This window comes from Saccopteryx leptura, chromosome 11 (genome assembly GCF_036850995.1).
Source record: "Saccopteryx leptura isolate mSacLep1 chromosome 11, mSacLep1_pri_phased_curated, whole genome shotgun sequence".
Classification (NCBI taxonomy): Eukaryota; Metazoa; Chordata; class Mammalia; order Chiroptera; family Emballonuridae; genus Saccopteryx; species Saccopteryx leptura.
The window spans coordinates 34529905-34542216 of NC_089513.1; the positions used below are offsets into that span (position 1 = coordinate 34529905).

General features: G+C 32.7%; 1 protein-coding gene across 1 annotated transcript in view; it reads left to right on the forward strand.

The window, feature by feature from the left end:
* The window catches only part of CCDC178 (coiled-coil domain containing 178), a 408692-nt gene that overhangs the window by 66338 nt on the left and 330042 nt on the right, over positions 1–12312 (forward strand). The window contains exons 8-9 of the mRNA XM_066352292.1: positions 3005–3147; positions 6043–6196. Coding sequence (XP_066208389.1) covers positions 3005–3147; positions 6043–6196 — 297 coding nt within the window. The remainder of the gene's footprint in view (positions 1–3004; positions 3148–6042; positions 6197–12312) is intronic.

Sequence of the window (12312 nt, forward strand, 5' to 3'; positions counted from 1 at the left end):
TGGAAGCATTCTAAATGTCCACCCATAGGTGAATGGATAAAGAAAAAGTGGTGCATATATACAATGTTTTATGACTCGGACATAAAAAATAATGAAATGTTCCTATTTGCAACAACATGGTTGAATGTAGAAGGTACTATTGTGTTGAGTGAAATAAATCAGACAAAGGAAGACAAATGCCATATGTTTTCACTTATATGTGGAATCTAAAAATCAAAATAAATACAGTACAGAAACTTACAGATGGATACAAAATACATTTTGATGGTTTGAGAATGTCACCGGTGAAAAAGGGGAAGGATTAAGAAGTATAAATTGGTAGTTAAAGAATAGTCATAGGAATGTAAAGTACAGCATAGGGATTGTAGTCAATAATATTGTAAGAACTATATATGGTGTCAGATGGGTACTAGATTTATTGAGGTGATCACTTTGCTTTATAATAACTATTTACTTGGTTGTACACTTGAAAGTAATATAGTATTGTATATCAACTCGAATTGAAAAACAAAAAATTTTAAGTAAAAAAACTAAAAAGATAAAATGTTACTGTATTATAACACTATGCAAGGTGATATTTTCCAAGATCAGGCTGTTGACAGCTGTAGAAGTATCAGGCATAGACAGGATATATCAACGTACCTTCAAACCTGTTGTTTGATAAACAGTGTTGGCACTGCTATGGTGGGGAAGTGCTATCAGATGCCATGCATTAAACATAAACTGATTGTTATTGTGCTACAGTGAAACGTAAGGCATGGAGGTGGAGCAGTCAATATGCACTGAGTTAGTTTTAAGAGTCTTGCTTAAGCAACAGATTATAAACTGCTGATGCAGTCTTATCTGATCACAGGTAATGTGAGCTGAACTTCACAGGAAACCAGTGTGTTACAGGCAAGTTAAACCATTTTCAGCCATGCGATGTGCAACACTGTGTCAGTCATTTGTAACCTGTTAGTGGACAATTCAAGTTTTCCTCTTTAGTCAAGGGTAAAAGTAAACCCTCTTTAGATGATCTGTATATTCTATGTCAGAAATAAAAATGACAGTGATTGAAAAAAAAGGACAAGAAATAACAAGTGTTGTCAAAGGTATGGAGAAAAGAAAACCCCTTGTGCCTTGTTCATGGGAATGTACAGCCGCATGGAAAGCAGTATGGAGTTTCCTCAGCAAATTCTAAACTACCAGCATGTACGATCCAGCAATTCCACTTCTGGGTGTTTGTCTGAAGTAAATGAAACACTAACTCTAAAAATAAATACACATCCATGTTTATTAAAGTAGGATTTTCGATAGACAAGATAGAAAACAATCTTCATGTTCATTGACAGATGAGGGGATAAAAAAATGTGATCTATACCGTAATCTCTAGCAATTCTTCATTAAGTGTATACCAAATGAATTGAAAACCAATATTAAAATACCCCCACAACAAAAGCTTGTATGTAAATGTTCATAGCAGCACTGTTCATAAGGTAGAAACAAACCCAATGTCTATCAATTCATGAATGATTAATAAGCAAAATGTGATATGTTCATACCAGGGTATATAATTTAGTCATAAAAAGAAATGAAGTACTGCTGCATGTCACAGCATGGAAACTTTGAAAGCATTATTCTGGATAAAGAAGCCATATATAAAAGATTGTATACATATGAATTCACTTAGATAAAATATTTAGAATAGGTCAATGCATTAAGTCAGAAAGCAGATTAGTATTGCTAGGGCATGGGAGACGTGTAATATAATGTGCAATAGCTTTGTTTTCTTTTCCTGTTTTGACACAGTTTTGAGACCTGGCCTACAAAAGTAACCCAATTGCTTAGCATAATGCAAGACCCTTAGCCTTAGTACTTACTGTAGATGCTTACAAATGAAATGTAAAGGCTCATAGCTGCCTTCATATTCTACAAGCAACTTAGCCTCATAACATCATAATGCCACAAAATATTATCTACATCAACTTGAATGAGGATCCATCTGAAAGGATATACGAGTCCCACCCTGACCCAGCCCAAAAACTTACCTTGGAAATGAATTTGAATCATATGATGTCACCCCAACCCCCAACACTGAGACTACAACCCTAGCAATGCCTACAAACTGGCTCATCTAAAGGCATTGACAAATTGTATTTAGGATATTATTTATTTCTCTTCTTCCTTTGATATCAGGAATTCTATTATTTCTCTTGAGCTTTTGTTTGCTTAGCCCGTCATCCTGGTATACTCCTTGCTCTCCACTAATATGCTTATACCCTTGCATTCTTGTGCCTATAGGAAAATCTTGTAGCAGTTACTATGATCTGTGCTAGTCTAAAAAATAATGAGACATTACTTTTCCAAGAGGCAACTGCTTTATAGTGGCGTAATTTTTGATCCCCTGAAGAAAGGACTGCTTACTCCTTAGTACCTTCTCTTACACCCCTCCATCTCACTTTTCAACAGGATACCTAGACCGTTAGTTCCAAATATGACCCCTACAATTATCCATCCTTCTTAGTTTAACAGGGAAGGGAGAGGTGCAGAGAAAGGGAAAATATATATGCTATTAATTAATAAAACCAATAAAAAGGGAATATTTTGGATACATAATAAAATAATGGTTGTCCTGAATGAGAATGTAGAACAGGTTAATTTACTTTTTATCTGTGTTTTCTAATTTTTCTACAATAAAGTATTAGACAATAACAAAAGTAAAAGCAGTTTTTTGTGGCAGAAAATATAATGATTTTATTTTGGTCCTATTAACTGAACTATTGATGTTCTTTTCAATAATTTTTGTACATCTCTAGTATTGATGCCTTTCAGTAAACTTTTGAGTAAACGAAACTCTAAACACTACTGTGCTAAACAATAGACTAAAAATGGGAAGAAAAATATTATAAAGAACTTTTTATTTAAATAAAAATAACTCTAACTTTAAGTCCTTTTTCTGATCTTCTCTTGTCTGATTCTTTAGTCATTAAGTACCTATATTAGCAAAATATTTTTTTATTTCTAGGTAATGGAGCAATACAAAAAAGTTCATGAAGAACTTGTAAAAACTATAGAAAACAATGACAATACCAAACTGAGAGCTAAACAACTTAGAGAAGAAATGGAAAACGATCTTCTTAATGATAAAGCAAGCGTAGAAACCTGCAGGTAAGAATTTTTCACAAATCCTATCTACATCATTTAGAAGTAAACTATTAATTAAATATGTAATTTATATTCCTGTATAAAAATTTATATACAGAGAAAAGATGGAATCTAAATTACCCATATTGTCTTATTAATTTTATATATAAATTAAAATACGTATCTTTACATATGTTAATCTATGTGTGTATGAATTCATATACTACATATGTATGTATATACACATTTTAATTTCTTTATTATTTTATTTCTAAAACTATATTTTTATTTTATATTGATGTTCCAAAAGATTCCTCTTGAATAGAATTTTACTGGCCAGATCTTGTTTGATTCCTTTAGTTAAATTGTTTGATTTTATTTTGGTTTGATTATTCCATGTCACATATAACTGATTTCTGTGCTTTTATGTAAATATGTTTATTATTTTTAATAGATATATTTACTTCCCTTTAATTAACTTATTATTATTGTGAGGTTTGGCCGGCTTGCTGCTCATATAGGATACCCTTAGCTGAGACAACTGGACAGATTTGGTTATAGTATTCTCTGTTTTTCCAATCTGTTAGAAATATTCTCATGGTCATAAAAGAATAAAACAAGCAAACACAAACACACATGAATTTTATAAGGCTCTCCTTGCATTGTATTTGCTAAAATCCAAAAGACAATTGCAAGTCTAATGGCTAAACTCAATGTCAGAGTTAGAGAACCCTACAAAGTTACATGGCAAAGGAAGTGGATGCAGGAATGGATGAAAACGTGAGACCACAATGCCCTCTGTTTTCATACTCTGTTTTGTATACCGTGAAGCTATTAATTGTTTTTCTTTTTATTTTCTTTTATTGTTTAATTAAAATTTTTAACTTATTGTTTTAACATGGAATCAAGTATCCCACTCAATTTTATCAATTGTTTTTCTATATGTTTACTTTAATCATTTACCTCTCTATCTCTGTATATATATTATGCATACATATTCAACGCATCATTCTTCTATCTGGAAAATAATATTTTGGCCCATATTAAAAATGCAACAATCTTCATCTTATAACATTTTCAAAGATTTTATCTTCTCCATTTTGAGTATAAAAATTAGTTGATGGTTTTTATAACCAATATTTAAATAAATGGGAAGGGACATTTTATTAATTTCTATATTCACCATCATATATTATACAATAGAACTTTTTTGTTGACTTTTTCCTCATTTAAATTCTTCCAAGTTAAGATATAGGAACTTTCCAACATACTAGAAATTTGTCTTCCCGTCCATACCACTGCTCCCACCTCCAAAGAGGTCATTTCCATTCTGATTCCTACTGCCATAGTTAGTTTTACCTGTTCTTAAATTCCAGTTCTTGAATTGAAACTCACAGCAGTTGTGATTATGCAAAATACAGTTTATTCTTGGATTATTATTTATTAATTATTATATTATTTCCATGCGAACAACTAGTAAACCTACTTTTGCCATACCCTGTATAGTCTTTCGTGTATTGATTTCTCTTTTTTATAGAAACTTTAACAATAGGTAGAGTGTTTGCTCCTATTTTATTCTTCTAAATCTATTCTGATCTAGAAGATACAAGAATGATTAAATCTGAACTACCAGTCGGGGCAAACCTAGTAGCATACTTTTACACTGAAAAGTCTTTAAAAGGCTGAGGAATTGGTGGCACCAACTTCTTCAGGATATAGGGATAAAAGACAATTAAAATAATACATAGTGTCTTGCACAATTATCTACTTACTCAAAGTCTATAGTTTCTTATTGGGACTGGGGAAAATAAATGCAGTTGAGAGAAGAAGAATTAATTTCAAGGAAGGAAATTTAAGCAAACTTGCACATTTTGAATGCTGAGGCTTCCCTACCTCATATATCTGCCTGGCTTCTGGAATTCTGGTAGGGCAACCTGTACTCTTGATACCTGGAAGGGTAGAGAAGAATATTCTGGCCTGTTTATTTGTTGTTTTAATTTCCATTTCTGTGATGACTTTTTATCTTTCAGCTTTATTTGATTGTATTCCTAATATCAGTATTAGTGCAAAAGATCCTGGGATAATTTAGTAAGAACACTATATATTTATTGGCCACTGGTATTTATTCTCTTACTTTCTTTGCTCATTTTTCTACTCTGTATTTTTTTTTCTATTTCGTATTAGTTTGTAAGGTTTTATTACCATAAGAGATTTACTCTTTGATCTCTTGTGTGGGTTTCAAATAAATCTCCCAGTTAACTTGTTTATAATGTCTAAAAAACACTAGGGTTGCTGATATCTTATGAAATTGATAACTTTGTCATTTTGTTACTGTACCTTTTCATATATTAAACTATACTAACATTTTCTAAGGAGACTTTCACATTTGGAATGTGTTTTCTACCTACCAGATAAGATAAAGTATTAACACTAGCTTTTATTTGTTGAAGGTCACTTAGGAACAAAGAACCTTTTGGTTTTTACCTCTTTAAAATAAGCCTCTTACCTAAACTGCAGTTTCAGTTTCCTCTGTTTTACCTATAGGACTGTGTGGCCTTTTCACTTTTACGTCTTTTTTTTTTTTTTTGCTTTCTTCTCTCTGTACTGTCCAATCTCTGAATCAAAGGTCTATCACCTGAAATCAAATCAAAAGGTGACTTATTTCAAATAATTTACAAATTACTTTTCTCTTAATTCTTTTACATTGGAAACAAATACTACTAGTGATTATTTTTCTCATTGTTTAACTTTTGATATCTAAGGGGTACGTTTTAGTAGTTGCTTTGGGATGGGAGAATTTTCAGGACTACATGAATTTCATTGCTTTCTATTAAGTAAGAAGCTAATTTAAATATACCTAATTTTAAATATAATTTTTCTTTCAATGTAGATAAAATCACTGTTTTTTTTCCCTCTTAGGAAAGAGATAGACTCACTTGGCACTCTAGACAGACACTATAGTACGTTAATTCAGAATGTTAATATTAGCATTGTGAAGAATGAAGAGGCCATGACTGGTGTATTGAAGGAAACGAAGACATCAAAAGATGAATTAGATGCTTTGTCAAAAACAGTGAGTTTTCATGTTAAAAAATAAATAATGCTGATTTTAGTTTAGAACCATGGCTATTAAAAGTTATTCTCTGTCAATAATTAAGTAGCAGTTGGCCAATTTTCTGTGTCTGTTGGTTTTCTATAGCTGCATATCAAATCACCAGCTTAAAACAGCACCTGCTTAGTATCATATGTCATGGCTTAGGGTCGTCAAACTTTTTATAAAAACCGCCCATTTTTGCAGTGCTGGTAGACCTGGTCCCTACCGCTCACTAGTGGGCGTTCCAGCTTTCATGATGGGCCAATCGCGGCGCTGTTTGGTTGCACGGTAGGGACCAGGTTGACCAGCACTTCAAAAGTGGGCGGTTTTTATAAAAAGTTTGACGACTGAACTCAAGGTATCAGCAGTCCTGCGGAGGCTCCAGGATGAATGTGCTTTCAGGCTCATTCAGTTTTGGCATTAAACAGTCCCTGTAGATTTAGAACCTCAGTTCTAAATCTTTTTCCTTAGTGATTGTCAACCTAGGATCATTCTATGTTTTTTGAGACTGTCCGCATCCCCTGGCTGGTGGTTGCCTTCAGCTGTAAACCAAGAATTGTGGATTGAGTCCTGTCATGCTTGGTATCACTCTGACCTTCCCTATGACTCATCTTTCTTGTGTTTTCTTTTCTGCCACATCATTCACTCTAGTTAAAGGAAAGTATAATATAAAAGGGTAAAATAAATGATAGTATCTTAAAAGTAAAATACATATTCCTGTACCAATTTGCATTCCTACTAGAGTTATAAATAACTGTGTCCTTTTTGCCACTTTCTATCATGTTTCTTTAATTGTACCTCATTTCTAAAAAATAAATCCTTAATTATTAATGACCTAAGCATATTTTAATGGCTTTTGAAATACAAAATGAAAGGTCATTTGTATTTCCTTTTCCATGTAGAACCTGCTAATGATTTTTCCTCTGTACATTGAATGATTGTTTATTTTTTATTGATTTGTAAGAATTTATTGTATATTATGGATACTAAATAGTTTAAAGTTACATATCTTAAAAATATTTTCACCCAGTCATTTTCATTTTTATGATAAGTTCTAATAAATGAAATTTTAATTTAAGAGAAGTTACATGCTTTTTGAACTTTTTACTTTTCTGAACTTGCTTAGAAATATTTTTTTATCTCAAAGTAAAAAAATCTTTTATTGCAAATGATTTGATCTGTGACAATTGTGTTATTTAAACCTTTTATATTTCTGATTTATTTTCTGACTTATCTATCACTATAAGAAATGCATTAAAATATCTTTGAATAATAGTGGGCTTTTGTTATTGTTTTCTAATCTTATTCCTGTTTGGATAGAGAATATACTTTGCATTATTTCAGCCTTTTAAAACTTAGTATGACTTGTTTTATAGTTTAACATAAGATCTTTCCTGAAGAATGCTCTGTGTGCACTTAAGAAAAAAAAATACTATCCTGCTCTTGATGGAAGGAGTGCTGTATAAATGTTTGTTAGGTCTTGTTAGTGTTTTTCAAGTTCATTTCCTTGTTAATGTTCTGTCTAGCCTTTTCCATTATTTAAAGTGTATATTGAAGACTATATTTCTGAATTGCCTATATATCTTTTCAAATCTGTCAGTTTCTTACTTCATATATTTTGAGGCTTTGTTGTTTGATGCATCTATGTTTATATGATAATTATATCTTCTGGATTAATTGACTCATGTCATTATAAAATGTCTCTAATAACAATTTTTATTCAAAAGCACATTTTGTATAATATTAATATAGCTACTCTAGCTCTCCTTGGCTATAATTTTCATACTCTATCTATTTACAACCTTTTACTTACAACATATTTGTGTTTTTGAATCTAAAATATGTCTTGTAGAAAGTAAATGATGGTCATTTCTTTATTATCTCTCCACCACCCTGACGTTCTGGTAATCACCATTTTATTTTCTGTGTCTATGAGTTTTTGTTTGTTTTTTGTTTTTGCAAAATTAGGCAAAAACCTTTTTCATTCAGCCCTACAACCTCCCCCTCCTTTGATAGCTGTCAGTCTGTTCTCTGTGAGTCTGGTTCTATTTTGTTTGTTAATTTATTTTGTTCATTAGATTCCACATGTGAATCTTAGGGTACTTGTCTTTTTCTGACTGGCTTGTTTCACTTAGCATAATGCTCCTCAGGTTTATCCATGCTATATGACAGGCTCATTTAATAAAAATAATTTATTTTGTCAATTTCTATACATTGATTGTTTAATCCATTTATATTTAATATAATTATTGACAAATGGGATATATGTCTGTCATTTTGCTATTTGTTTTCTGTCTTATATTCTATTACTTCATTACTACCTTTATTGTGCATTAAATAGATATTTCTTAGTGTACCATTTCAATTACCTTGTCATTTATCTTACTATGTATTTAAAAATTATTTTCATAATAGTTCCCTGAGATTAAAAATAGTACCATAGCCTGACCTGTGGTGGCGCAGTGGATAAAGCGTCGACTTGGAAATGCTGAGGTCGCCGGTTCTAAACCCTGGGCTTGCCTGGTCAAGGCACATATGGGAGTTGATGCTTCCCCTTCTCTCTCTCTCTGTCCTCACTCTCTCTTTCTCTGTCTCTCCCTCTCCTCTCTAAAGTGAATAAATAAAAAAAAAATAGTACCATAAAACAATCTATTTTGGACTAATACTAATTTAATTTTAATAGTGCTTAGTATTTACTTTTAATGTTAATAGTATACAGAAACTTGACTCTTCTATACTATAGTGCCCAGCCTTTCCCCATTTGTTTGTGTTCGTATTGTACAAATTACATTCTTATACATATGTATGTATCAACAGAAATTTATAATTACTACTTTATGTTGTCTTTTAAATCATGTAAAAAAGAAAATGTTACAAAATAATAATATATTTATGCCACTTTGATATTTGCTTATGTAATTATGTTTGCTGATTCTCTCATTATCTTGTATATTCAAGTTCCTGCCTAGTGTTCTTTTTCTCAGCCTGAAGGATTCCCTTTAGTATTTCTTATAGGACAGATCTCCTACTGACAGATTTTCTGCTTTTGATTATATGACAATGTCAAAATATCTCCTTTATTTTTAAGTGACAGCTTTACATGATGTAGGGTTCTGGGTTCCTTTTTCTCAGTACTTTAAATATGTTAGCATCTACCTCCTGGCCCCATGCTTTTGGATGATGAAGCATGTATTAATCTTATGAAGATCCTTTGTATGTAAAATGTTATTTCTCTTTTGCTATCTCTTTGTTTATATTTTCTTTTTTTTTTTTTTTTTTTTTTTTTGTATTTTTCTGAAGCTGGAAACGGGGAGAGACAGTCAGACAGACTCCTGCATGCGCCCGACCGGGATCCACCCGGCACGCTCACCAGGGGCGACTCTCTGCCCACCAGGGGGCAATGCTCTGCCCCTCTGGGGTGTCGCTCTGCCGTGACCAGAGCCACTCTAGCGCCTGGGGCAGAGGCCAAGGAGCCATCCCCAGCGCCCGGGCCATCTTTGCTCCAATGGAGCCTTGGCTGCGGGAGGGGAAGAGAGAGACAGAGAGGAAGGAGGGGGGGGTGGAGAAGCAAATGGGCGCTTCTCCTATGTGCCCTGGCCGGGAATTGAACCCGGTTCCCCTGCACGCCAGGCCGACGCTCTACGGTTGAGCCAACCGGCCAGGGCCTGTATTTTCTAAATGTTAATGATTTCCTTTAGTTCCTTAGATATTTACCTTTAGCTTTTGGCACAAATTTAAAATAGCCGATTGGACTAATAAACTCAACATCTTAGCTTCTTCTTTTACTGTTTTTATTGCATGATATTTTCTTCCATATGGTCTTTCTTGTTTCTATACGTGTTTCATATTTTTGTTAAAAACTGGACATTTTAAGTAACTCTAGGAATAAGATTCTCATTCGTGCCCTGAGTTTGTTTCTGTTTTCTGTTTGTTGGAGTTGTTACTTGTGTGTTTAATGGTATTTATGAATGAATTCTGTAAAGTCTGTTTTCTTTGTCATGTGCAACCACTAAAGTTTCTTCTCAGTTGTCTCAGTGGTCTATTAATGATTGGACAATTATCCTTAAAAGTCTAGAACAATAAATCTGGTCATTGCAAAGGGTCTTGGTGTTCTCCTTTAGGCACTTCCTCAACAATCACCAGGCAGTTGTCAATTCTGCCTTGGTTTTCACTTTCGGCTTTCATAGAGTCTCAGTGTCAGCCAGAGGTGAGAACTTAAAGGGAATCTCAGATGTCATCAGAGCATATGGAAAACCCTGGGCTTTTATACATCTCTGTGCATGCAGCAACCTTCTAGATTCCCAGGAATAGGTTGGAGCTTTACAAAGCCCATATAGACATCTCATTCTCTTCCAAAGCCTTTGTTTTTAAGTTTGTTGGTTAGTCTATTGTTTACCCCAGTTGTAATCCACTAAAGTGGCAACAAACTTAATCAATTGTCTGTGATGTATTTTGTGTGTGTGACAATTATGCCATAGGAAAAACATTTTGGGGGACACTTTTTGTATTGGGTGAACTTTGTATTTGTTAAATACAGATGCCCTTGCATGTATAGTCTTCAAAAAAAATAAATAAATAAACCAGGTGGGCCAAATAATGATATTCATATAGAATGAAGCTTTGAAGGCATTCCAATCCTGATCTGCTACTTTTGGTGGTTGCCTGACTGCTTGCTGGTGCTCTCCACAAATGTGGAATGTTATTCTTCCAGGCTACCAAGGACCAAAGAGGAGGGAGGGATGGGATTAGTACAAGTTAAAGCTCTGAAAACTCATACTTCTTATTAATATTAAGCTGTATTTCTTGAATAAATGCACCTCAGATTTCTGAAAGCATTCAGTTATTCTCCATAGTTCTGAAAAAGTTAGTTTTGACAGTTTCCTTTTGTCAGTTTTCTCATTAACTTTATGGAGGAGAGTTTTCAGTGTTCTTAGTCTGCCATTTTTACCGGTGCCCTTCATCAGGACTGTATCTTGGAATGTTGGGCTTTTTATTTCACATTTTTCAAGTCTTATTTTTCTTTAATCTTATTTATTGTAAAATACACTGTCAAACATGTCAACAGATCTTCTTGGTTTACTTATCAAGGAGACATTCTCCTTTAGCACAAGATTATAAAAATGAACTCATATTGATTAATTTGCATTGTTTTGTGTTGCATTTAGATTTTTATTTATCTGAAATTTATTATTTTAATTTTTTAATTGAATTTATTTTCTCTCCCTTTGCCCACATCCACTTACCCTTCCTTCTGGCTATCATCACACTGTTGTCTGTGTCTACGTGTTTTGTGTGTGTGTGTGTATGTGGGTTTTTTGTTGGTGGTGATGTTATAATGTGAGTCAGATGTGAACTAGACGGACCAATTTAAAAAAATAAAAAAAGATATTCTACATTATTCCAGTCACATTATTTAAAGTAAATGATTTCTCTCTCACTGAATTCAAGTACCATTTTAAAAAATATTAGTTCATATCTATTTTTGGGCTCTGGTATTTCCCTCGATCTTTATTATAATGCAAAAAAAATAAATAGTGCTCTATTCTAATGATATTTATTATACAATGTTTTCAGTATCTGATAGCAAGTTTCCACTATTATTCTTATTTCTCATGTACCTTTTGGCTAGCCTTCCATGCTATCTTCATTTCATGCAGTTTAAAAGAGAATACTTCTTTTATTATGCTTTATATTAATTTTGGGATAATCGACATTGTATTTTATTAAACCTTTGTTGGCATACCATTCTTTTAGGTGGTTATTGATTTAAACTTTTAAATAAGAATTTTTGTTTGCTTGTATAAGTGCTCTCTTTGGTGTTGGATTTATTCCCAAATATTTTATTTTTAACAAAACTTTGTATTCTTACTAAGTTTTTTTAGTAGAGTATTCCTTTTATAAATACAAGCTATTATTTTTCTTATGTTTATATATGGCCTTTTAACAAAAACATTTAAGGTAGTTTTAGATAGACTCTTCTGTTTTCCTAGATATTCAATAATATAATCTAAATTTGAAAACATTACCCATTCACATTCAATATAATAATAGTAACATTTGGTTTCATCATCCAATTGCATTTGGCTAAACTTTCA